The sequence below is a fragment of the Pseudophryne corroboree genome, chromosome 3 (assembly GCF_028390025.1).
Source record: "Pseudophryne corroboree isolate aPseCor3 chromosome 3, aPseCor3.hap2, whole genome shotgun sequence".
Taxonomy (NCBI): Eukaryota; Metazoa; Chordata; class Amphibia; order Anura; family Myobatrachidae; genus Pseudophryne; species Pseudophryne corroboree.
Window position 1 is genome coordinate 28,433,580 of NC_086446.1, and position 27,786 is coordinate 28,461,365.

General features: G+C 52.0%; 1 protein-coding gene across 1 annotated transcript in view; it reads left to right on the top strand.

Annotated features, from left to right (window-relative positions):
- The first annotated feature begins 14,055 nt into the window (after positions 1-14,055).
- LOC135057101 (uncharacterized) overlaps positions 14,056-27,786 on the top strand; it is a 182,650-nt gene continuing 168,919 nt past the window's right edge. The window contains exons 1-2 of the mRNA XM_063963002.1: positions 14,056-14,132; positions 14,251-14,348. Of these exons, the coding sequence (XP_063819072.1) occupies positions 14,099-14,132; positions 14,251-14,348 (132 nt within the window). The 5' untranslated portion in view covers positions 14,056-14,098. The remainder of the gene's footprint in view (positions 14,133-14,250; positions 14,349-27,786) is intronic.

Below are 27,786 nucleotides of genomic sequence, written 5' to 3' on the forward strand. Positions count from 1 at the left end.
GGCCGGGCACAAAATCTAACTGAGGCTTGGAGGAGGGTCATAGTGGGAGGAGCCAGTGCACACCAGGTAGTCATAAATCTTTCTAGAGTGCCCAGCCTCCTTCGGAGCCCGCTATTCCCCATGGTCCTTACGGAGTTCCCAGCATCCACTAGGACGTCAGAGAAAATAGGATTTTGGTACCTACCGGTAAATCCTTTTCTCATAGTCCGTAGAGGATGCTGGGCGCCTGCCCAGTGCTTTGTTTTCCTGCAATTGTTACTTGGTTCCGTTCAACTTCGTTTTAGTTGAGTACTGCATTATTACTTAGTAAGTAATGCTTCAGCTGTTGCTGAGTTGTTCAAGCTAGTTTTCTTGATGTGCCTTGTATGTGTGAGCTGGTATGAATCTCACCACTATCTGTGTTAAGTCCTTCTCTCGAAGTATGTCGTCTCCTCGGGCACAGTTTCTAGACTGAGTCTGGTAGGAGGTGCATAGAGGGAGGAGCCAGCCCACACTTTCAAACTCTTAAAGTGCCAATGGCTCCTGATGGACCCGTCTGTACCCCATGGTACTAATGTGGACCCCATCATCCTCTATGGACTACGAGAAAAGGATTTACCGGTAGGTACCAAATCCTATTAATAATAATATAATATATAACTGCCTGTTACAGCTGTGCTGATGAGGAGACTGAGGCACTGATACTATATCTGAGAGCGGCTCCCTGCTGCCCGGTTACAGCTGTGCTGATGAGATGACTGAGGCACTGATACTATATCTGAGAGAGCCTCCCTGCTGCCCAGTTACAGCTGTGCTGATGAGAGGACTGAGGCACTGATACTATATCTGAGAGCGGCTCCCTGCTGCCCGGTTACAGCTGTGCTGATGAGAGGACTGAGGCACTGATACTATATCTGAGAGCGGCTCCCTGCTGCCCGGTTACAGCTGTGCTGATGAGAGGACTGAGGCACTGATACTATATCTGAGAGCGGCTCCCTGCTGCCCGGTTACAGCTGTGCTGATGAGAGGACTGAGGCACTGATACTATATCTGAGAGCGGCTCCCTGCTGCCCGGTTACAGCTGCATGATGAGTAGATATGATGATGTTGCTCACAGTGGTCCACTGTTTGGGGTCAAAATGATGAATTACTTGTTATTTTAGACCCCTTGTAGGAAGATCCCTTCTCTCTGGGCATGTGTGTATTGCAGGGGCTCAATTAAAATGTTACTGCGACCCACTACCACTCTAACACTTATTGCAGTAGCTGGCAAGAAGGGATCGGGTACATAGAGCTCCATTCTGGCACCCAGAACGGCAGACAAAGCAAAATTCACGATAACATTTTATAGGAGGCCGTGAGCGAGGCGGGAGAGCCTGGCGGTCAGTGAGAGACATAAGTGACTGCCAAAGAGCGGAGACTCACCTGAAGGCGACAGGGGAGCGCAGCTGCGTGCTCGACGTGCTGGGGGTGCGGGTAGCTGTGACATGAGAGGCTGCTGGAGTGGATAAGAAGTGGTGAGCCACCAGTATTATAGTAACAGCGGGGTCTGCGCCACCTGTATTATGCTAACGGCGAGGTCTGCTCCACCTCTATTACGGTAACGGCGGAGTCTGAGCCACCTGTGTTATGGTAACGGCGGGGTCTGCTCCAACTGTATTACGGTAATGGCGGGGACTGCGCCACCAGTATTACGGTAACGGCGGGGTATGCGCCACCTGTATTATGGTAACGGCCGGGTCTGCGCCACCTGTATTACGGTAACGGCGAGGTCTGCGCCACCTGTTTAATAGTAACAGCAGGGTCTGCACCACCTGTATTACAATAACGGCGAGGTCTGCCTGCACCACCTGTATTACGGTATTGGCGGGGTCTGCGCTACCTGAATTACGGTAACGGCGAGGTCTGCTCCACCTGTATTATGGGAACGGCGGGGTCTGCGACACCAGTATTACGGTAACGGCGGGGTCTGCGACACCAGTATTACGGTAACGGCGGGGTCTACGCCACCAGTATTACAGTAACGGCGGTGTCTGCGCCACCTGCATTACGGTAACGCTGGTGTCTGCGCCACCTGTATTACTGTAATAGGACACTACAGTGTCAGCCACCTGTACTAGGATATTGCAGCACCAGAAGCTACTCCAGCTGCACTATAACAAGGAATCAGAGGGTGCTCCCCCTGTAGTACAGCAACCTGACACCAGAGCTGCTCAGCCTATAGAATAATAATATTAATATCATTACCTGCTGCCAGAGACAGCAATGGCTGCTCTCTGCTCCTGCTGCCTTGTGGGAATGATAGAAGGAAGAAGGAGCTCAGACCAGGGGAATATGGCCGCCGTTCCTGACGTCACTACACGGCCAAGGAACCTATTGCTGCTGTAGTGCCTGTCTGGTCTACATTAAAATGGCCGCCGGCCTCCTGCACAGAGGACATGCATGGTAAAATTCTTTACAGCTGTGGCCGATGTGTTGGAAGGGAGGAGCCAGTCACCAGGAAGCAGCCTGTGCCGTTCATACATTATTTCCGGCCTGTGCGTTCCACCTTTTTCCGGTCTGTGCGTTCCACAGACAGGAAGTGAGTTGTCATTATTTACCTGCACTCAGTCTCAGTGTCCGTCGAGATCAGGTAATGGCGTCTTACTATTCAGAGGGAGCAGCCTGTGGTGTCCAATTTTTATACAGGAGAAGCAGACTGTGGTGTCCTATTGTTTTACAGGGGGAACAGCCTGTGGTGTCCTGTTATTATTATACAGGGGGAGTAGCCTGTGGTGTCCTGTTATTATTATTATTTTTATACAGGGGGAGCAGCCTGTGGTGTCCTTTTATTATTATTATTATTATTATTATTATTATTATTATTATTATTATAATAATATAGGAGGAGCAGTCCAGTTAGTGCAGGCAATACCATATAAATATATATATATATATATATATATATATATATATATATATATATTGGGTGGTCTTCAGTGTGTTGGCTGTCGGGGTCCCGCCGCACAGTATACCGGCGCTGGAATCCCGACAGCCGGCATACTGACACCTTTTCTCCCTCTTCGGGGTCCATGACCCCCTCTGGAGGTTGAATAGATAGCGTGGGGCGTGTACCATACTACAATGTAGTGACCCTGCAGCGTCTGTATGATGTACGGTCCCCTCACAATAGGAGCACATGATATGCAGTGACCCTGCAGTGTCTGTATGATGTACGGTCTCCTCACTATAGGAGCACATGAGATGCAGTGACCCTGCAGCGTCTGTATGATGTACGGTCCCCTCACAATAGGAGCACATGAGATGCAGTGACCCTGCAGTGTCTGTATGATGTACGGTCCCCTCACAATAGGAGCACATGAGATGCAGTGACTGTGCAGTGTCTGTATGATGTACGGTCCCCTCACAATAGGAGCACATGAGTTGCAGTGACCCTGCAGTGTCTGTATGATGTATGGTCCCCTCACAATAGGAGCACATGAGATGCAGTGACCCTGCAGAGTCTGTATGATGGCCCTCATTCCGAGTTGATCGGTCGCAAGGCGAATTTAGCAGAGTTACTAGAGATGAGCGCCGGATATTTTTCGGGTTTTGTGTTTTGGTTTTGGGTTCGGTTCCGCGGCCGTGTTTTGGGTTCGACCGCGTTTTGGCAAAACCTCACCGAATTTTTTTTGTCGGATTCGGGTGTGTTTTGGATTCGGGTGTTTTTTTCAAAAAACCCTAAAAAACAGCTTAAATCATAGAATTTGGGGGTAATTTTGATCCCAAAGTATTATTAACCTCAAAAAACATAATTTACACTCATTTTCAGCCTATTCTGAACACATCACACCTCACAATATTATTTTTAGTCCTAAAATTTGCACCGAGGTCGCTGTGTGAGTAAGATAAGCGACCCTAGTGGCCGACACAAACACCGGGCCCATCTAGGAGTGGCACTGCAGTGTCACGCAGGATGTCCCTTCCAAAAAACCCTCCCCAAACAGCACATGACGCAAAGAAAAAAAGAGGCGCAATGAGGTAGCTGTGTGAGTAAGATTAGCGACCCTAGTGGCCGACACAAACACCGGGCCCATCTAGGAGTGGCACTGCAGTGTCACGCAGGATGTCCCTTCCAAAAAACCCTCCCCAATCAGCACATGATGCAAAGAAAAAGAAAAGAAAAAAGAGGTGCAAGATGGAATTATCCTTGGGCCCTCCCACCCACCCTTATGTTGTATAAACAAAACAGGACATGCACACTTTAACCAACCCATCATTTCAGTGACAGGGTCTGCCACACGACTGTGACTGATATGACGGGTTGGTTTGGACCCCCCCCAAAAAAGAAGCAATTAATCTCTCCTTGCACAAACTGGCTCTACAGAGGCAAGATGTCCACCTCATCTTCACCCTCCGATATATCACCGTGTACATCCCCCTCCTCACAGATTATCAATTCGTCCCCACTGGAATCCACCATCTCAGCTCCCTGTGTACTTTGTGGAGGCAATTGCTGCTGGTCAATGTCTCCGCGGAGGAATTGATTATAATTCATTTTAATGAACATCATCTTCTCCACATTTTCTGGATGTAACCTCGTACGCCGATTGCTGACAAGGTGAGCGGCGGCACTAAACACTCTTTCGGAGTACACACTTGTGGGAGGGCAACTTAGGTAGAATAAAGCCAGTTTGTGCAAGGGCCTCCAAATTGCCTCTTTTTCCTGCCAGTATAAGTACGGACTGTGTGACGTGCCTACTTGGATGCGGTCACTCATATAATCCTCCACCATTCTATCAATGTTGAGAGAATCATATGCAGTGACAGTAGACGACATGTCCGTAATCGTTGTCAGGTCCTTCAGTCCGGACCAGATGTCAGCATCAGCAGTCGCTCCAGACTGCCCTGCATCACCGCCAGCGGGTGGGCTCGGAATTCTGAGCCTTTTCCTCGCACCCCCAGTTGCGGGAGAATGTGAAGGAGGAGATGTTGACAGGTCGCGTTCCGCTTGACTTGACAATTTTGTCACCAGCAGGTCTTTCAACCCCAGCAGACCTGTGTCTGCCGGAAAGAGAGATCCAAGGTAGGCTTTAAATCTAGGATCGAGCACGGTGGCCAAAATGTAGTGCTCTGATTTCAACAGATTGACCACCCGTGAATCCTTGTTAAGCGAATTAAGGGCTGCATCCACAAGTCCCACATGCCTAGCGGAATCGCTCCGTGTTAGCTCCTTCTTCAATGCCTCCAGCTTCTTCTGCAAAAGCCTGATGAGGGGAATGACCTGACTCAGGCTGGCAGTGTCTGAACTGACTTCACGTGTGGCAAGTTCAAAGGGCATCAGAACCTTGCACAACGTTGAAATCATTCTCCACTGCACTTGAGACAGGTGCATTCCATCTCCTATATCGTGCTCAATTGTATAGGCTTGAATGGCCTTTTGCTGCTCCTCCAACCTCTGAAGCATATAGAGGGTTGAATTCCACCTCGTTACCACTTCTTGCTTCAGATGATGGCAGGGCAGGTTCAGTAGTTTTTGGTGGTGCTCCAGTCTTCTGTACGTGGTGCCTGTACGCCGAAAGTGTCCCGCAATTTTTCTGGCCACCGACAGCATCTCTTGCACGCCCCTGTCGTTTTTTAAAAAATTCTGCACCACCAAATTCAAGGTATGTGCAAAACATGGGACGTGCTGGAATTTGCCCATATTTAATGCACACACAATATTGCTGGCGTTGTCCGATGCCACAAATCCACAGGAGAGTCCAATTGGGGTAAGCCATTCCGCGATGATCTTCCTCAGTTGCCGTAAGAGGTTTTCAGCTGTGTGCGTATTCTGGAAAGCGGTGATACAAAGCGTAGCCTGCCTAGGAAAGAGTTGGCGTTTGCGAGATGCTGCTACTGGTGCCGCCGCTGCTGTTCTTGCGGCGGGAGTCCATACATCTACCCAGTGGGCTGTCACAGTCATATAGTCCTGACCCTGCCCTGCTCCACTTGTCCACATGTCCGTGGTTAAGTGGACATTGGGTACAACTGCATTTTTTAGGACACTGGTGAGTCTTTTTCTGACGTCCGTGTACATTCTCGGTATCGCCTGCCTAGAGAAGTGGAACCTAGATGGTATTTGGTAACGGGGGCACACTGCCTCAATAAATTGTCTAGTTCCCTGTGAACTAACGGCGGATACCGGACGCACGTCTAACACCAACATAGTTGTCAAGGACTCAGTTATCCGCTTTGCAGTAGGATGACTGCTGTGATATTTCATCTTCCTCGCAAAGGACTGTTGAACAGTCAATTGCTTACTGGAAGTAGTACAAGTGGGCTTACGACTTCCCCTCTGGGATGACCATCGACTCCCAGCGGCAACAACAGCAGCGCCAGCAGCAGTAGGCGTTACACGCAAGGATGCATCGGAGGAATCCCAGGCAGGAGAGGACTCGTCAGACTTGCCAGTGACATGGCCTGCAGGACTATTGGCATTCCTGGGGAAGGAGGAAATTGACACTGAGGGAGTTGGTGGGGTGGTTTGCGTGAGCTTGGTTACAAGAGGAAGGGATTTACTGGTCAGTGGACTGCTTCCGCTGTCACCCAAAGTTTTTGAACTTGTCACTGACTTATTATGAATGCGCTGCAGGTGACGTATAAGGGAGGATGTTCCGAGGTGGTTAACGTCCTTACCCCTACTTATTACAGCTTGACAAAGGGAACACACGGCTTGACACCTGTTGTCCGCATTTCTGGTGAAATACCTCCACACCGAAGAGCTGATTTTTTTGGTATTTTCACCTGGCATGTCAACGGCCATATTCCTCCCACGGACAACAGGTGTCTCCCCGGGTGCCTGACTTAAACAAACCACCTCACCATCAGAATCCTCCTGGTCAATTTCCTCCCCAGCGCCAGCAACACCCATATCCTCCTCATCCTGGTGTACTTCAACACTGACATCTTCAATCTGACTATCAGGAACTGGACTGCGGGTGCTCCTTCCAGCACTTGCAGGGGGCATGCAAATAGTGGAAGGCGCATGCTCTTCACGTCCAGTGTTGGGAAGGTCAGGCATCGCAAACGACACAATTGGACTCTCCTTGTGGATTTGGGATTTCAAAGAACGCACAGTTCTTTGCGGTGCTTTTGCCAGCTTGAGTCTTTTCAGTTTTCTAGCGAGAGGCTGAGTGCTTCCATCCTCATGTGAAGCTGAACCACTAGCCATGAACATAGGCCAGGGCCTCAGCCGTTCCTTGCCACTCCGTGTGGTAAATGGCATATTGGCAAGTTTACGCTTCTCCTCCGACAATTTTATTTTAGGTTTTGGAGTCCTTTTTTTTCTGATATTTGGTGTTTTGGATTTGACATGCTCTGTACTATGACATTGGGCATCGGCCTTGGCAGACGACGTTGCTGGCATTTCATCGTCTCGGCCATGACTAGTGGCAGCAGCTTCAGCACGAGGTGGAAGTGGATCTTGATCTTTCCCTAATTTTGGAACCTCAACTTTTTTGTTCTCCATATTTTATAGGCAGAACTAAAAGGCACCTCAGGTAAACAATGGAGATGGATGGATTGGATACTAGTATACAATTATGGACGGACTGCCACGGTTAGGTGGTATAAAAAAACCACGGTTAGGTGGTATATATTATAATAATAATACAATTATGGATGGACGGACTGCCTGCCGACTGCCGACACAGAGGTAGCCACAGCCGTGAACTACCGCACTGTACACTGGTTGATAAAGAGATAGTAGTATACTCGTAACAACTAGTATGACACTATGACGACGGTATAAAGAATGAAAAAAAAACCACGGTTAGGTGGTATATATTATAATAATAATACAATTATGGATGGACGGACTGCCTGCCGACTGCCGACACAGAGGTAGCCACAGCCGTGAACTACCGCACTGTACACTGGTTGATAAAGAGATAGTAGTATACTCGTAACAACTAGTATGACACTATGACGACGGTATAAAGAATGAAAAAAAAACCACGGTTAGGTGGTATATATTATAATAATAATACAATTATGGATGGACGGACTGCCTGCCGACTGCCGACACAGAGGTAGCCACAGCCGTGAACTACCGCACTGTACACTGGTTGATAAAGAGATAGTAGTATACTCGTAACAACTAGTATGACACTATGACGACGGTATAAAGAATGAAAAAAAAACCACGGTTAGGTGGTATATATTATAATAATAATACAATTATGGATGGACGGACTGCCTGCCGACTGCCGACACAGAGGTAGCCACAGCCGTGAACTACCGCACTGTACACTGGTTGATAAAGAGATAGTAGTATACTCGTAACAACTAGTATGACACTATGACGACGGTATAAAGAATGAAAAAAAAACCACGGTTAGGTGGTATATATTATAATAATAATACAATTATGGATGGACGGACTGCCTGCCGACTGCCGACACAGAGGTAGCCACAGCCGTGAACTACCGCACTGTACACTGGTTGATAAAGAGATAGTAGTATACTCGTAACAACTAGTATGACACTATGACGACGGTATAAAGAATGAAAAAAAAACCACGGTTAGGTGGTATATATTATAATAATAATACAATTATGGATGGACGGACTGCCTGCCGACTGCCGACACAGAGGTAGCCACAGCCGTGAACTACCGCACTGTACACTGGTTGATAAAGAGATAGTAGTATACTCGTAACAACTAGTATGACACTATGACGACGGTATAAAGAAAGAAAAAAAAATACCACAGTTAGGTGGTATATATTATAATAATAATACAATTATGGATGGACGGACTGCCTGCCGACTGCCGACACAGAGGTAGCCACAGCCGTGAACTACCGCACTGTACACTGGTTGATAAAGAGATAGTAGTATACTCGTAACAACTAGTATGACACTATGACGACGGTATAAAGAATGAAAAAAAAACCACGGTTAGGTGGTATATATTATAATAATAATACAATTATGGATGGACGGACTGCCTGCCGACTGCCGACACAGAGGTAGCCACAGCCGTGAACTACCGCACTGTACACTGGTTGATAAAGAGATAGTAGTATACTCGTAACAACTAGTATGACACTATGACGACGGTATAAAGAATGAAAAAAAAACCACGGTTAGGTGGTATATATTATAATAATAATACAATTATGGATGGACGGACTGCCTGCCGACTGCCGACACAGAGGTAGCCACAGCCGTGAACTACCGCACTGTACACTGGTTGATAAAGAGATAGTAGTATACTCGTAACAACTAGTATGACACTATGACGACGGTATAAAGAATGAAAAAAAAACCACAGTTAGGTGGTATATATTATAATAATAATACAATGATGGACGGACTGCCTGCCGACTGCCGACACAGAGGTAGCCACAGCCGTGAACTACCGCACTGTACACTGGTTGATAAAGAGATAGTAGTATACTCGTAACAACTAGTATGACACTATGACGGTATAAAGAATGAAAAAAAAACCACGGTTAGGTGGTATATATTATAATAATAATACAATTATGGATGGACGGACTGCCTGCCGACTGCCGACACAGAGGTAGCCACAGCCGTGAACTACCGCACTGTACACTGGTTGATAAAGAGATAGTAGTATACTCGTAACAACTAGTATGACACTATGACGACGGTATAAAGAAAGAAAAAAAAATACCACGGTTAGGTGGTATATATTGTAATACAATTATGGATGGACGGACTGCCTGCCGAGTTCCGACTGCCGACACAGAGGTAGCCACAGCCGTGAACTACCGCACTGTACTGTGTCTGCTGCTAATATAGACTGGTTGATAAAGAGATAGTATACAATACATACAACAATATACTACTATACTGGTGGTCAGGCACTGGTCACCACTAGTCACACTGGCAGTGGCACTCCTGCAGCAAAAGTGTGCACTGTTTAATTTTAAATTAATATAATATTATGTACTCCTGGGGGCTCCTGCTATAACAACCTGCAGTGCTCCCCAGTCTCCCCCACAATTATTATAAGCTTTGCCTTTTATACATTGATGTGCAGCACACTGGGCTGAGCTGAGTGCACACAGACTGAGTCACACTGTGTGACTGGCTGCTGCTGTGTATCGTTTTTTTTCAGGCAGAGAACGGATATAGCAGAGAACGGATATATTATATTAAAATAAATAAAAGTTAACTAACAACAACTGCACTGGTCACTGTGGTAAACTCTGTCTGACTCTGCACAATCTCTCTCTCTCTTCTAATCTAATTTCTAATGGAGAGGACGCCAGCCACGTCCTCTCCCTATCAATCTCAATGCACGTGTGAAAATGGCGGCGACGCGCGGCTCCTTATATAGAATCCGAGTCTCGCGAGAATCCGACAGCGTCATGATGACGTTCGGGCGCGCTCGGGTTAACCGAGCAAGGCGGGAAGATCCGAGTCGCTCGGACCCGTGAAAAAAAACATGAAGTTCGTGCGGGTTCGGATTCAGAGAAACCGAACCCGCTCATCTCTAAGAGTTACACACGCTAAGCCTACGCCTACTGGGAGTGAATCTTAGCTTCTTAAAATTGCGACCGATGTATTCGCAATATTGCGATTACTAACTACTTAGCAGTTTCAGAGTAGCTCCAGACTTACTCTGCCTGTGCGATCATTTCAGTGCTTGTCGTTCCTGGTTGACGTCACAAACACACCCAGCGTTCGCCCAGGCACTCCCACCGTTTCTCCGGCCACTCCTGCGTTTTTTCCGGAAACGGTAGCGTTTTCAGCCACACGCCCCTGAAACGCCGTGTTTCCGCCCAGTAACACCCATTTCCTGTCAATCACATTACGATCGCCGGAGCGAAGAAAAAGCCGTGAGTAAAAATACTTTCTTTATAGTAAAGTTACTTGGCGCAGTCGCAGTGCGAACATTGCGCATGCGTACTAAGCGGATTTTCACTGCGATGCGATGAAAAATACAGAGCGAACAACTCGGAATGAGGGCCCATGTACGGTCCCCTCACAATAGAAGCACATGAGATGCAGTGACCCTGCAGCGTTTGTATTATGTACGGTCCCCTCACAATAGGAGCACATGAGATGCAGTGACCCTGCAGTGTCTGTATGATGTACGGTCCCCTCACAATAGGAGCACATGAGATGTAGTGACCCTGCAGCGTCTGTATGATGTACGGTCCCCCCACAATAGGAGCACATGAGATGCAGTGACCCTGCAGCGTCTATATGATGTACGGTCTCCTCACAATAGGAGCACATGAGATGCAGTGACCCTGCAGTGTCTGTATGATGTACGGTCCCCTCACAATAGTAGCACATGAGATGCAGTGACCCTACAATGTCTGTATGATGTACGGTCTCCTCACAATAGGAGCACATGAGATGCAGTGACCCTGCAGCGTCTGTATGATGTACGGTCCCCTCACAATAGGAGCACATGAGATGCAGTGACCCTGCAGAGTCTGTATTATGTACGGTCCCCTCACAATAGAAGCACATGAGATGCAGTGACCCTGCAGTGTCTGTATGATGTACGGTCCCCTCACAATAGGAGCACATGAGATGCAGTGACCCTGCAGTGTCTGTATGATGTACGGTCCCCTCACAATAGGAGCACATGAGATGCAGTGACCCTGCAGTGTCTGTATGATGTACGGTCCCCTCACAATAGGAGCACATGAGATGCAGTGACCCTGCAGTGTCTGTATGATGTACGCTCCCCTCACAATAGGAGCACATGAGATGCAGTGACCCTGCAGTGTCTGTATGATGTACGGTCCCCTCACAATAGGAGCACATGTGATGCAGTGACCCTGCAGTGTCTGTATGATGTACGGTCCCCTCACAATAGGAGCACATGAGATGTAGTGACCCTGCAGTGCCTGTATGATGTACGCTCCCCTCACAATAGGAGCACATGAGATGTAGTGACCCTGCAGTGTCTGTATGATGTACAGTCCCCTCACAATAGGAGCACATGAGATGCAGTGACCCTCCAGCGTCTGTATGATGTACGGTCCCCTCACAATAGGAGCACATGAGATGCAGTGACCCTGCAGAGTCTGTATTATGTACGGTCTCCTCACAATAGAAGCACATGAGATGCAGTGACCCTGCAGTGTCTGTATGATGTACGGTCCCCTCACAATAGGAGCACATGAGATGCAGTGACCCTGCAGTGTCTGTATGATGTACGGTCCCCTCACAATAGGAGCACATGAGATGTAGTGACCCTGCAGTGTCTATATGATGTACAGTCCCTTCACAATAGGAGCATATGAGATGCAGTGACCCTGCAGTGTCTGTATGATGTACGGTCCCCTCACAATAGGAGCACATGTGATGCAGTGACCCTGCAGTGCCTGTATGATGTACGCTCCCCTCACAATAGGAGCACATGAGATGTAGTGTCCCTGCAGTGTCTGTATGATCTACGGTCTCCTCACAATAGGAGCACATGAGATGTAGTGACCCTGCAGCGTCTGTATGATGTACGCTCCCCTCACAATAGGAGCACATGAGATGCAGTGACCCTGCAGTGTCTGTATGATGTACGGTCCCCTCACAATAGGAGCACATGAGTTGCAGTGACCCTGCAGTGTCTGTATGATGTACGGTCCCCTCACAATAGGAGCACATGAGATGCAGTGACCCTGCAGTGTCTGTATGATGTACGGTCCCCTCACAATTGGAGCACATGAGATGTAGTGACCCTGCAGTGTCTGTATGATTAGCAGGACCCAGAGCCCCATTACGGTGCCTCCACCTCACTCACTGATACATCAGAGACACAATGACCAGAAGATCCTGTAACTCACCGACAAGATCATTCAGCTGCTGACTGGAGAGGTGACTGCTGGGAATGGGGCATTATACAGTAACACCAGGGGATGTGTCCGGGTGATGTCTGGAGAGGTGACTGCTGGGAATGGGACATTATACAGTAACACCAGGGGCTGTGTCTGGGTGATGACTGGAAAGGTGACTGCTGGGAATGGGGCATTATACAGTAACACCAGGGGATTTGTCTGGGTGATGACTGGAGAGGTGACTGCTGGGAATGGGGCATTATACAGTAACACCAGGGGATGTGTCTGGGTGATGACTGGAGAGGTGACTGCTGGGAATGGGGCATTATACTGTGACACCAGGGGAAGTGTCTGGGTGATGGCTGGAGAGGTGACTGCTGGGAATGGGGCATTATACAGTAACACCAGGGGATGTGTCTGTGTGATGACTGGAGAGGTGACTGCTGGGAATGGGGCATTGTACTGTGACACCAGGGGATGTGTCTGGGTGATGGCTGGAGAGGTGACTGCTGGGAATGGGGCATTATACAGTAACACCAGGGGATGTGTCTGGGTGATGACTGGAGGGGTGACTGCTGGGAATGGGGCGTTATACAGTAACACCAGGGGATGTGTCTGGGTGATGACTGGAGGGGTGACTGCTGGGAATGGGGCGTTATACAGTAACACCAGGGGATGTGTCTGGGTGATGACTGGAGAGGTGACTGCTGGGAATGGGGCGTTATACAGTAACACCAGGGGACGTGTCTGGGTGGTGACTGGAGAGGTGACTGCTGGGAATGGGGCATTATTCAGTAACACCAGGGGACGTGTCTGGGTGATGACTGGAGAGGTGACTGCTGGGAATGGGACATTATACAGTAACACCAGGGGATGTGTCTGAGTGATGACCGGAGAGGTGACTGCTGGGAATGGGACATTATACAGTAACACCAGGGGATGTGTCTGGGTGATGACCGGAGAGGTGACTGCTGGGAATGGGACATTATACAGTAACACCAGGGGACGTGTCTGAGTGATGACTGGAGAGGTGACTGCTGGGAATGGGACATTATACAGTAACACCAGGTGATGTGTCTGGGTGATGACTGGAGAGGTGACTGCTGGGAATGGGGCATTATACAGTAACACCAGGGGATGTGTCTGGGTGATGACCGGAGAGGTGACTGCTGGGAATGGGACATTATACAGTAACACCCGGGGATGTGTCTGGGTGATGACTGTATCATTGTGTGTGTCAGGTTCCAATAAGGTGTCAGGATGTCACTGTCTATCTCTCCATGCAGGAGGGGGAGTATATAGAGGAACACAGGGGTCTGTACAAGGACGTGATGATGGAGAATCACCGGCCCCTCACATCACTGGGTAAGAGGAGACTGCCATGTATTGTACAGGGGAGAGCAGGTATGGGGGCCCCTATATACACACAGTATCTGATAATCACATATATACACTATACTCAGTCACTGTGTGTCTCCTACAGATGGGCCCAGTAACAGAGATACCCCAGAGAGATGTCCCCGTCCTCTGTATTCCCAGAATTGTACAGAGGAGAATCACAGGATCCCACAGGAGGAGCAGGTAGGTGGGATTTAGGATTTCTTCAAATATCAAAAACAACAAAGCAACTTTCTCTAACGTCCTAGTGTATGCTGGGGACTCCGTAAGGACCATGGGGAATAGACGGTTCCGCAGGAGACTGGGCACTCTAAAGAAAGATTAGGTACTATCTGGTGTGCACTGGCTCCTCCCTCTATGCCCCTCCTCCAGACCTCAGTTAGAATCTGTGTCCGGCCAGAGCAGAGGCACCTAGTGGGCTCTCCTGAGCCTGCTAGAAAAATAAAGTATTTGTTAGGTTTTTTATTTTCAGTGAGCTTCTGCTGGCAACAGACTCACTGCTACGTGGGACTGAGGGCAGAGAAGCGAACCTACCTGCTTGCAGCTAGGTTGCGCTTCTTAGGCTACTGGACACCATTAGCTCCAGAGGGATCGAACACAGGCACCTGTCCTCGATCGCCCGTTCCCGGAGCCGCGCTCCGCCGTCCCCCTCGCAGAGCCAGAAGTCTGAAGACCAGGAGAAGACAGAAGACATCGAAATCGGCGGCATGAAGACTCCTGTCTTCACTAAGGTAGCGCACAGCACCGCAGCTGTGCGCCATTGCTCCCACTGCACACCACACACTCCGGTAACTGTAGGGTGCAGGGCGACTGGGGGGGGGGGGGGGCTCGCCCTGGGCAGCAATTTATATACCTTTGGGCAAATTATGGACATATATACAGTCCTAGACTGTATATATGTGAAAACCCCGCCATTTTTTCCACATGAGAGCGGGACAGAAGCCCGCCGCTGAGGGGGCAGAGCTTCTTCCTCAGCACTAACCAGCGCCATTGTTTCTTCACAGCTCCGCTAGAAGCAGCTCCCCAGGCTCTCCCCTGCAGTATCCAAGGTACAACAAGGGCAAAAGAGAGGGGGGGGGGCACATAAATTTAGGCGCAAAAGACATTATTATTGTGATTGTTATCAGCAGCTACGGGGTGGACACTTCTTATAGTGTAATCCCTGGGATATATAGCGCTGTGGTGTGTGCTGGCATACTCTCTCTCTGTCTCCCCAAAAGCCTTTGTGGGGTCCTGTCCTCAGTCAGAGCATTCCCTGTGTGTCTGCGGTGTGTCGGTACGTCAGGTCGACATGTTTGATGAGGAGGTATACGTGGAGGCGGAGCAAGTGCATATGGATGGGGTGTCGCCGCCGACACCAGACTGGATGGAGATGTGGAAGGTGTTAAATGAGAATGTAAACTCCTTGCATAAAAGGTTAGACAAAGCTGAAGCCTTGGGACAGTCAGGATCTCAACCAGTGCCTGATCCCACAGCTCAGGGACCGTCAGGGTCTCACAAGCGTCCACTATCCCAGTTAGTCGACACAGATGTCGACACGGAGTCTGACTCCAGTGTCGACGAGGATGAGGCGAAATTACAGCCTAAAATGGCTAAGGCCATTGTGGCCGGAGAGCCCCAGCCACGAGGCAAATGGCCGCCTTGGCACTGAAGGGGTTAACCCCTAGTGCCCGGCGCCATTTTTAAGGACAATGGGCGCTTGGCGCCAGATTTGAAATGTATTGGGCGCCGTGTTTAGAAACATGTTTAAAACTGTGTGCTTTTTGTATGTGCCGTGGTCCCGGACCGCTCCGGAGACCACGGCAGGGAGGACAGCCCCCCGGCGCGCTCAGCAGTGTGTGCGCGCCGGGGGAGAGAAGGCAGCCGCTGACCGCCGGAGTCCGGGAGCTCCGCTCCCGGCAGCGGTCGTTGAAGCCCCGGGCGCACTGGAGTGTGCGCGCCGGGGAGAAGGGTGAGCGCTGCGGCTGGGAGCTCGGCTCCCGCTGCAGTGCTCTCTGTGAGAGCCGCCGCTGGGGGCCGGGAGCTCTGCTCCCGGCGCCTCAGCCCAGCACGGACGTCCCGGGCTGCTAGCCGGCGAGGGGGGGTGCGCCGCAGCCCGGCTCCCCGCCGGACGCTGCGGCGAGGCCACAAGTCAGCGCCGCTCAGGGGGGACCGGGCTAGCCGGCTCCCTAGCGGCGTGGGTGAATTAGGATGGTGAGCGCTGGGGTCCGGGAGCTACGCTCCCGGCGCCTCAGCGCTGAAACAAGCCAGAGTCACGGCGGCCGGGACAAGTGTCCCGGGCCGCCGGGTTTCGGTACAGGGGGGTGCGCCGCACTGTGCGGTGAGGCCACTGAGTAGTGCCACACTGGGGGGGACAGGGAGAGCCAGCTCCCTGGAACCCCAGAGGCAGGAAGGCAGGCTGGAGGATGGGGGAAGCCAGCCCCATACCTCCAGCACTGAGAGAGAGCCCTAGCAGCCAGGCTGCAGGGCTAGGGAAGCCCAGCGCTGAGCGCTGGGCACAGTAGTTAAATAACAAGACATTGTGTAAAAAATGTAATGACATACAGTGTGTTGTAAAGCACTGCAGTGCCTGAGTATGTAGAGTCTGTGCGGGGCACAGGCTCAGTGTATATTTAAAAGGAAATGTACAGTGTGATTTAAATGTGATGTATTTAAAGGTAAATTGCACTTACTTGATTGTGTGTCCCAGGAGGGAGGAGTCCATGGCTGTGCAGGCTGATGGATTCTCCCAGACCTTTTCCCCAAAAACGGAATGCTTTCCCATCCAGCCTCGCATTTCCAAGGGGCGCGGGGAGAGAGAGAGGCAGCTCAGCTGTGAAACGGGCTGAGTGGTTTCTTGGAGCTCCATGGAGATCAGCCGTGGTGGACTAGAGACCTGGACCGGGGAGCCAGGCTGCCCAGCTCTGGAGCCCAAATCCGGGCTGCAGGCAGTGAGATGGGTCCCGGGCAGGTTTCTGGAGGTCAGATTTAGGAGGGAAAACTTCCCCCAGCCAGACTGAACGGCACCGGGGAATATCCTGGCTCTCCAAGATGGGAGAGTCAAAGGAGACCGACCACTCCCCTCTGTCCATAGAGGACAATGTTAGGTGTGCATGAGACCAAGGCATGCACAGCTCATGGGTAAACATTGATTGGTTGTGCACCACAGGGCGGGCTTACCCCCTGTGGTAAGGGGTCTTGGAGAGGGATAAAAGGAGGGCAGTTGGCCCATAGGAGAGTGTATTATTCCATCATATTCTGCTGAAAACATCTGATTGTATGCTGTTACCCCTAGCAATAGGGAGGAGCCTTTTTAAAGGTTATTTGAGCAATAAACATCTTTGCCTCAAGAAGACTGCTTCATCTTGTGACCAACAGGGTTAGGCCAAACCTAGCCCCGTCCTCCGGCTGTCCAGGGAAGCACCTAGCGTCTCCAAGCTCCGCCTTCCGCCAGCTACCGGTAGAGGCCTAGCAAGTGGCTAGTGGGGATTCGTCAGCACCACACAGCTGTGGTAAGGCAGTGCGTTGGCACATACAGAGCAGAACCGTGGTTCCAAACGCCACGGCAGGTTAGGAGTTTGGTGGTGGCAGCGAGAACCCGCCCACAGCGCAGTGGGTGGAGTCAGTAACAGGCGGTTACTGACGGTAAGCGGGAATCCCCTATGTGGTCAGGCCTCGTGCGGCTTGACCTTCCATTCTGTGCGCAGCCAACGGGACGCGAAAGCGGCGAGTGCTTTCGTACGGTACCGTCCTGTCACAGAAATTGGTGGCATAGTGGTGGGATATTCCCAGGCGGCTTTTCGTCACCCGATTGGAGAAGCCGAGTTACTCAGGAGAGGAGTAACTGCAGCGCAGGAGAACGCACAAGATGGCGGAATTCAGCGGAATATCCAAGGAGGATCTGGAGATCGTATGCCAGGGGAAGGGTGTGGAAATCCCTTTCAACGCGTCCAGGAGCGTCATGCAGGCGGCGCTCAAGAGCTGGGAAGAGTCTCATCGGGTAGAGGTGGAAAACACTGACGACGTCAGCATCACAGAGGACGACCCAACAGTGGCCCTTCGTACAGAACCGGTGAGATCCACAAGCCCCTCCCTCTCTCACAACAGCCATGTCTCCCAGCAATCCCTAGCAGGGCCAGGATCCCAACGTCCCAGGGGGGGCGGCCCGGATACCCTAGCAGATCGGCTAGCGGAATTGGGGGAAAGGGCAACGGAGCAAGAACGCATGCTTGTCATCCGGATGTGGCATGCGGAGCGGGCGTCACCAGCCGTGGTACCCCGGGAGCTGTTGTCAGCTGTTGTACACAGATCAGGACGTATTCAGTTTGCCAAGTTTGCAGACAGTGATGGGGACATTGATGGACATTTACAAGTTTTTGAAAGGACTTGCAAACTACACGATCTACCCAAGTCGGAGTGGGTGAGACACCTTGTGCCCACTCTGCATGGAGAGGCCTTGGAGGCCTATCGAGGAGTGGCCGCGGAGGACTGTGGGAACTACGACGAAGTCGCGAAGGCCCTCCTCCAGCGATTCTTCATCACTCCAGAGTCTTACAGGAAAAAGTTCAGAGACTTGCCCAAGAATCCTAGCAGCACCCATGAGCAGTTCGCCACCCAGCTGCGGCAGTAGGTGGTGAAGTGGGTGAAGGATTTGGAAGCCACTACATGGGACGCACTGATCGACCTGATCTGCAGGGAGCAGTTCTACCGCAGGTGCGCCCAAGAAGTGAAGGAGTGGGTGCTAGACCGGGAGCCACCCAGCTTAAAAATGGCTGCCCAATTAGCCGACAAGTATGTGGCAATTCGGCCACGGGGGCAGAAGCGCCCCGCCAGCAGCCAGCTCCAACAGACTGTACCACCAAGGGGACCACCCTCTTCAGCTAATCACCCCCAAAGACAAGCATCTTCCAACCCGGGTGCTCTTGGCCAGCAACCGCACCGCAGCGTCCCTGCAACTGATCAGAAATCATCGGTGCCATGACTGGAGAAGAAGTGCTACGGCTGTGGGAAAATCGGACATCTGAGGATGAACTGTCCTGCATCCCAAGCACCCCAGACTCGTGTCCCAAATCCGAGTGCTGGAGCCCGGCTCGCTTGTTTGACGAGAGGAGATGAGCCTACAGAGACTGTTCCCCCTCCAGTCAGTCCGATGGAGTGTGGCGAGAGACAGGTGCACTCTGCGGAGAGAGTCACCTGCATGGCCAAACAGCCTCTACACAACATGTGGAGGCACCTGCAGCCGGTCCACGTGGGACCCCTGCAGGGAGAAGGCCTAAGAGACTCTGGGGCCTCAATCACTGTGGTGAGCCTCCACCTTATAGATCCTGCTGCAGTATTGCAGGGTCGCACTGCCACGGTCACCCTGGCAGAAGGAACAGAAAAAGCGGTTCCCATGGCAAGAGTCTACCTGGACTGGGGAGCTGGACCAGAGTTGCGAGAAGTTGCCGTCATGGATGGTCTCCCAACTGATGTGGTCCTAGGAAATGACCTGGGTAGTGGGATCGTCACTACGTTTGTTGGCGCCATTCCCCGGGGTCGAGTTCCAAACCCACCGTTGACATCAGCTACTCCAGCACAGCCCAGCCCAGAGGAAAAGACTACAGCTGCTAGACAACTGCCAGCACAGCCAACCACAGCATCAACCAGCCCAGAGGAAAAGATTACAGCGGCTAGATTAGCACATCGACCCCGCATGCCTTTTGCCTCTGGTATGCCCACGTCCACTAGCAACGCAGAGGATGTCGGTTCCAGCTCGTTTGATCCTGTGGGGGTGCCCAATGATGCTCCTGACCCAAGTGGTTTGCCAACTCCGGCGGTGAGTATGAGAAACCACACTGACTTTTCCATGACTGACCCCTACCAGACTGACCCTAGTAGTCCCCACCTAGATCCCCCTGTAGAGTGTCCCAATTTAGGAGAGATTGAGGGCCACAGGCAGGAGTTTAGGGAGGCTCAACTCTCTGACCCATCCCCGAAAGGCATGAGGCGCCACTCTGGCAGCGGCCTTGACAGGGTTGGGGCAGGAAGTTTGCCCTGGCGGGAAGGGTTAAGGTACAGGGTAGACAGGAAAGTGGGAGGGGATAGGACAGATAGGGAATGTGTCCAACTGGTCCCCTCAGGGAACGTTCCTGCGCAACCGGTGTCAGTTGCCAGTGAAACCCCTTTGGACAGTAACCCGGAGACAGACCGTACCCTGAAGTGCCCGACACAGAGCTTACCGTGGTCTGGAATGTCGGATGACGCCCAGACCAACTGTAAGGCTGGTGCCATGCGTTGGCAGCCGGGGCACTCCAGCGTTTTTGTTGTCTCTGGGCCTCTGCCCATAGGAGAACCCTTGCAGCAAGTTGCTGTGGACATAGCAGGTCCCCTGCCTGTGCGCAGAAGATCGGGGAAGACACGCAGCCTCCCTGTAGTGGATGCCACACAGGATCCAGAGGCTGGTGGTCTGGCCGCCATCACTGTGGCACAGGTAGCGGACGAGGAGGGAAGAGTAGGCCTAGGTGACAGGGTAGGTTTCCCGAGTCATAGGTCGACGGAGGAGGATTGGAGGGCAGATCTGACGGTTAGGGCAGACAGTTGCCAGTTAGGTATGACGGAGGTGCAGTGCCTGGGGCACCATGTGGGAGGAGACAGGGGTAGGCCCAAACCAGAGGGGGTGGAGACAACCAGAGGCTGTCCCCGACCCACATCACCAAGACCGGTACTGACCTTAGAACCTGTAAGGCCCTACGGACATGTTGTCATTGACTTTAGTCCTGTAGTGAACCCCTTGACAGAGATGGCTAGGAAGGGCATTCCCAAGTCAGTGGACTTTGCACCCACTTGCGAGTTGGCATTCCAGTCATTAAAGGAGGCTCGGGTACCCGCTCCAGTGCTGATGGCGCACATTCTTGACCAGGACTGTGTGTTACGAACTATTGCGCCACTGCACGGACTGGGAGCAGTACCGAGCCAGAAAGAGCCATATGGGCAGGAGCACCCTGTGGCCTGGTTGAGCAGGATACTGCTATTGTGGGAGGTGGGGTATGCCACAATTGGGACACCGTGGGTGGCACTTGTTTGTAACCGGCCCCCCACCGTGGTGACTTACCACCTACCGGTTAGGTGGCTGCAACCTACCTTGGGGGAATTGGACAGACTTTTGTGGTGGAGCCTTGAACTTGGACTTCAGGTGGACTATTTGAACCTTGTGCACCCACGAAGAGAGGCCCACTACACTATGGATGAACTGTCTAGGCCAGAGCCTACACCCCCCAGGTAGCGTCCCCTTCACCCCAACGGATTGCGGGACCAGGACCCAAATCGTTGGGACATGGGTCCCTGGTTGACCCGCTTGAATGGGGGGGAGGAGTGTGGCCGGAGAGCCCCAGCCACGAGGCAAATGGCCGCCTTGGCACTGAAGGGGTTAACCCCTAGTGCCCGGCGCCATTTTTAAGGACAATGGGCGCTTGGCGCCAGATTTGAAATGTATTGGGCGCTAGGCGCCGTGTTTAGAAACATGTTTAAAACTGTGTGCTTTTTGTATGTGCCGTGGTCCCGGACCGCTCCGGAGACCACGGCAGGGAGGACAGCCCCCCGGCGCGCTCAGCAGTGTGTGCGCGCCGGGGTAGAGAAGGCAGCCGCTGACCGCCGGAGTCCGGGAGCTCCGCTCCCGGCAGCGGTCGGTGAAGCCCCGGGCGCACTGGAGTGTGCGCGCTGGGGAGAAGGGTGAGCGCTGCGGCTGGGAGCTCGGCTCCCACTGCAGTGCATTCTGTGAGAGCCGCCGCTGGGGGCCGGGAGCTCTGCTCCCGGCGCCTCAGCCCAGCACGGGTGGCCAGCCGCAGCAGCCGGGACGGACGTCCCGGGCTGCTAGCCGGCGAGGGGTGGTGCGCCGCAGCCCGGCTCCCCGCCGGACGCTGCGGCGAGGCCACAAGTCAGCGCCGCTCAGGGGGGACCGGGCTAGCCGGCTCCCTAGCGGCGTGGGTGAATTAGGATGGTGAGCGCTGGGGTCCGGGAGCTACGCTCCCGGCGCCTCAGCGCTGAAACAAGCCAGAGTCACGGCGGCCGGGACAAGTGTCCCGGGCCGCCGGGTTTCGGTACAGGGGGGTGCGCCGCACTGTGCGGTGAGGCCACTGAGTAGTGCCACACTGGGGGGGACAGGGAGAGCCAGCTCCCTGGAACCCCAGAGGCAGGAAGGCAGGCTGGAGGATGGGGGAAGCCAGCCCCATACCTCCAGCACTGAGAGAGAGCCCTAGCAGCCAGGCTGCAGGGCTAGGGAAGCCCAGCGCTGAGCGCTGGGCACAGTAGTTAAATAACAAGACATTGTGTAAAAAATGTAATGACATACAGTGTGTTGTAAGGCACTGCAGTGCCTGAGTATGTAGAGTCTGTGCGGGGCACAGGCTCAGTGTATATTTAAAAGGAAATGTACAGTGTGATTTAAATGTGATGTATTTAAAGGTAAATTGCACTTACTTGATTGTGTGTCCCAGGAGGGAGGAGTCCATGGCTGTGCAGGCTGATGGATTCTCCCAGACCTTTTCCCCAAAAACGGAATGCTTTCCCATCCAGCCTCGCATTTCCAAGGGGCGCGGGGAGAGAGAGAGGCAGCTCAGCTGTGAAACGGGCTGAGTGGTTTCTTGGAGCTCCATGGAGATCAGCCGTGGTGGACTAGAGACCTGGACCGGGGAGCCAGGCTGCCCAGCTCTGGAGCCCAAATCCGGGCTGCAGGCAGTGAGATGGGTCCCGGGCAGGTTTCTGGAGGTCAGATTTAGGAGGGAAAACTTCCCCCAGCTAGACTGAACGGCACCGGGGAGTATCCTGGCTCTCCAAGATGGGAGAGTCAAAGGAGACCGACCACTCCCCTCTGTCCATAGAGGACAATGTTAGGTGTGCATGAGACCAAGGCATGCACAGCTCATGGGTAAACATTGATTGGTTGTGCTCCACAGGGCGGGCTTACCCCCTGTGGTAAGGGGTCTTGGAGAGGGATAAAAGGAGGGCAGTTGGCCCATAGGAGAGTGTATTATTCCATCTTATTCTGCTGAAAACATCTGATTGTATGCTGTTACCCCTAGCAATAGGGAGGAGCCTTTTTAAACGTTATTTGAGCAATAAACATCTTTGCCTCAAGAAGACTGCTTCATCTTGTGACCAACAGGGTTAGGCCAAACCTAGCCCCGTCCTCCGGCTGTCCAGGGAAGCACCTAGCGTCTCCAAGCTCCGCCTTCCGCCAGCTACCGGTAGAGGCCTAGCAAGTGGCTAGTGGGGATTCGTCAGCACCACACAGCTGTGGTAAGGCAGTGCGTTGGCACATACAGAGCAGAACCGTGGTTCCAAACGCCACGGCAGGTTAGGAGTTTGGTGGTGGCAGCGAGAACCCGCCCACAGCGCAGTGGGTGGAGTCAGTAACAGGCGGTTACTGACGGTAAGCGGGAATCCCCTATGTGGTCAGGCCTCGTGCGGCTTGACCTTCCATTCTGTGCGCAGCCAACGGGACGCGAAAGCGGCGAGTGCTTTCGTACGGTACCGTCCTGTCACAGCCATCCGCTACATGATTTTAGCAATGGAGGATGTATTGCACATTTCTGAAGAAACCCCTGTCCCTGACAAGAGGGTTCATATGTATGGGGAGAAAAAGCAAGAGGTCACTTTTCCCCCGTCACATGAATTGAATGAATTATGTGAGAAAGCCTGGGAATCTCCTGAGAGGAAAGTAATTATTTCCAAGAGATTGCTGATGGCGTATCCCTTCCCGCCAAAGGACAGGTTACGCTGGGAGTCGTCCCCCAAGGTAGACAAGGCATTAACGCGCTTGTCTAAGAAGGTGGCCCTCCTGTCTCAGGATACGGCCGCCCTTAAAGACCCTGCGGATGGAAAACAGGAAGGTATCCTGAAGTCTATCTATACGCATTCGGGTACCCTTCTCAGGCCAGCTATTGCTTCAGCCTGGATGTGTAGCGCAGTGGCGGCATGGACAGATACACTATCGGAAGAATTAGATACCCTGGATAGGGACTCTGTTTTATTAACCCTGGGGCATATCAAGGACACAGTCCTATATATGCGGGATGCTCAGAGGGACATTTGCTTGCTGGGCTCTAGGGTAAACGCACTGTCCATTGCGGCCAGAAGGGTCTTATGGACTCAGCAATGGACAGGGGATGCTGATTCTAAAAGACATATGGAGGTTTTGCCATATAAGGGTGAGGAATTGTTTGGGGACGGTCTCTCGGACCTAGTCGCCACAGCTACTGATGGGAAGTCAAAATTCTTGCCGTTTGTTTCCTCACAGCCTAAGAAAGCACCGTATTATCAAATGCAGTCCTTTCGTCCCCCAAAAAGCAAGAGGGTCAGAGGTGCTTCCTTTCTTGCAAGAGGCAGGGGTAGAGGAAAGAAGCTGCACCACGCAGCCAGTTCCCAGGAACAAAAGTCCTCCCCTGCTTCCACTAAATCCACCGCATGACGCTGGGGCTCCACATGCGGAGCCAGGAGCGGTGGGGGCGCGTCTCAGACATTTCAGCCACCAGTGGGTTCGCTCCCAGGTGGATCCCTGGGCTATACAAATTGTGTCTCAGGGATACAAGCTGGAATTCGAAGTGACGCCTCCTCACCGTTTCCTAAAGTCGGCCTTGCCAGCTTCTCCCACGGAAAGGGGGGTAGTGCTGGCAGCAATTCACAAGCTATACCTCCAGCAGGTGATTGTAAAGGTTCCCATCCTTCAACAAGGGAAGGGTTACTATTCCACGATGTTTGTGGTTCCGAAACCGGACGGTTCAGTCAGGCCCATTCTGAACTTGAAGTCCCTGAACATTTACCTGAGGAAATTCAAGTTCAAAATGGAATCGCTCAGAGCGGTCATTGCAAGCCTGGAGGAGGGGGATTTTATGGTGTCTCTGGACAGCAAGGACGCTTACTTGCATGTCCCCATTTACCCTCCTCATCAGGAGTACCTCAGGTTTGTGGTACAGGATTGTCATTACCAGTTCCAGATGCTGCCGTTTGGTCTCTCTACGGCACCGAGAATATTTACCACGGTAATGGCGGAGATGATGGTACTCCTTCGGAAGCAAGGAGTTTCAGTTATCCCATACTTGGACGATCTCCTCATAAAGGCGAGGTCCAGGGAGCAGTTGCTGATCAACGTAGCACACTCTCAGGACGTGTTGCGTCAGCACGGCTGGATCCTGAATATTCCAAAGTCGCAGCTGATTCCTACGACACGTCTGCCCTTCCTGGGCATGATTCTGGACACAGACCAGAAGAAGGTATTTCTCCCGGAGGAGAAGGCTCAGGAGCTCGTGACTCTGGTCAGAGGACTCCTAAAGCCAAAACAGGTATCTGTGCATCACTGCACGCGAGTCCTGGGAAAGATGGTGGCGTCATACGAAGCCATTCCATTCGGCAGGTTCCATGCGAGGATCTTTCAGTGGGATCTGCTGGACAAGTGGTCCGGATCGCATCTTCAGATGCACCGGCTGATCACCCTGTCCCCCAGGGCCAGGGTGTCTCTTCTGTGGTGGCTGCAGAGTACTCATCTACTCGAGGGTCGCAGGTTCGGCATACAGGACTGGGTCCTGATGACCACGGATGCAAGCCTCCGAGGGTGGGGGGCAGTCACTCAGGGAAGAAACTTCCAAGGACTGTGGTCAAGTCAGGAGACTTGTCTGCACATCAATATCCTGGAACTAAGGGCAATATACAACGCCTTGAGTCAAGCGGAGCCTCTGCTCCGAGACCAACCAGTGCTGATGCAGTCAGACAACATCACTGCGGGCGCCCACGTAAACCGCCAGGGCGGCACAAGAAGCAGGGTGGCAATGGCGGAAGCCACCAGGATTCTTCGTTGGGCGGAAAATCACGTACAAGCACTGTCAGCAGTGTTCATTTCCGGGAGTGGACAACTGGGAAGCAGACATCCCCAGCAGACACGACCTACACCCGGGAGAGTGGGGACTTCATCAGGAAGTCTTCTCGCAGATTGTAAATCGATGGGAACTGCCACAGGTGGACATGATGGCGTCCCGTCTCAACAAAAAGCTAAAAAGGTATTGCGCCAGGTCAAGGGACCCTCAGGCAATAGCGGTGGACGCTCTGGTAACGCCGTGGGTGTTCCATTCAGTATATGTGTTTCCTCCTCTGCCTCTCATACCCAAGGTGTTGAGAATCGTAAGAAGAAGAGGAGTGAGAACAATACTCATTGCTCCGGATTGGCCAAGAAGAACTTGGTACCCGGAACTACAAGTGATGCTCTCAGAGGACCCGTGGCCTCTGCCTTTCAGACAGGACCTGTTGCATCAGGGGGCCTGTCTGTTCCAAGACTTACCGCGGCTGCGTTTGACGGCATAGCGGTTGAACGCCGGATCCTAGCAGAAAAGGGCATTCCGGAGGAAGTTATTCCTACGCTAATGAAGGCTAGGAAGGACGTGACAGCAAAGCATTATCGCCGGATATGGCGAAAATATGTTGCTTGGTGTGAGGCCAGGAAGGCCCCTACAGAGGAATTCCAGCTTGGGCGATTCCTACACTTCCTGCAGGCAGGTGTGAATATGGGCCTAAAATTAGGGTCCATAAAGGTCCAGATCTCGGCCCTATCCATTTTCTTTCAAAAGGAACTGGCTTCACTGCCTGAAGTTCAGACATTTGTTAAAGGAGTGCTACATATTCAGCCCCCTTTTGTGCCACCAGTGGCACCGTGGGATCTTAACGTAGTTTTAGATTTCCTGAAATCCCACTGGTTTGAGCCACTTAAGACAGTGGAGCTCAAGTATCTCACTTGGAAAGTGGTCATGTTGTTGGCCTTGGCTTCGGCTAGGCGTGTGTCAGAATTGGCGGCTTTATCATGTAAAAGCCCCTATCTGATTTTCCATGTAGACAGGGCAGAACTGCGGACCCGTCCGCAATTTCTACCAAAGGTGGTGTCATCTTTTCATCTGAACCAACCTATTGTGGTGCCTGCGGCTACTCGGGACTTGGAGGACTCCAAGTTACTGGACGTAGTCCGGGCTTTGAAGGTTTATGTTTCTAGAACGGCTGGAGTCAGGAAGACTGACTCGCTGTTTATACTGTATGCACCCAACAAGCTGGGTGCACCTGCTTCAAAGCAAACTATTGCTCGCTGGATCTGTAACACGATTCAGCAGGCTCATTCTGCGGCAGGATTGCCGCATCCAAGATCAGTGAAAGCCCATTCCACAAGGAAGGTGGGCTCTTTTTGGGCGGCTGCCCGAGGGGTCTCGGCGTTACAACTTTGCCGAGCTGCTACTTGGTTGGGTTCAAACACGTTTGCAAAATTCTACAAGTTTGATACCCTGACTAAGGAGGACCTTGAGTTTGCTCATTCGGTGCTGCAGAGTCATCCGCACTCTCCCGCCCGTTTGGGAGCTTTGGTATAATCCCCATGGTCCTTACGGAGTCCCCAGCATCCACTAGGACGTTAGAGAAAATTAGAATTTACTCACCGGTAATTCTTTTTCTCGTAGTCCGTAGTGGATGCTGTGCGCCCGTCCCAAGTGCGGACTTTCTGCAATACGTGTATATAGTTATTGCCTAATACAGGGTTTTGTTATGAGCCATCCGTTGAGTGAGGCTCAGTTTATGTTCATACTGTTAACTGGGTAAGTTTATCACAAGTTGTATGGTGTGATTGGTGTGGCTGGTATGA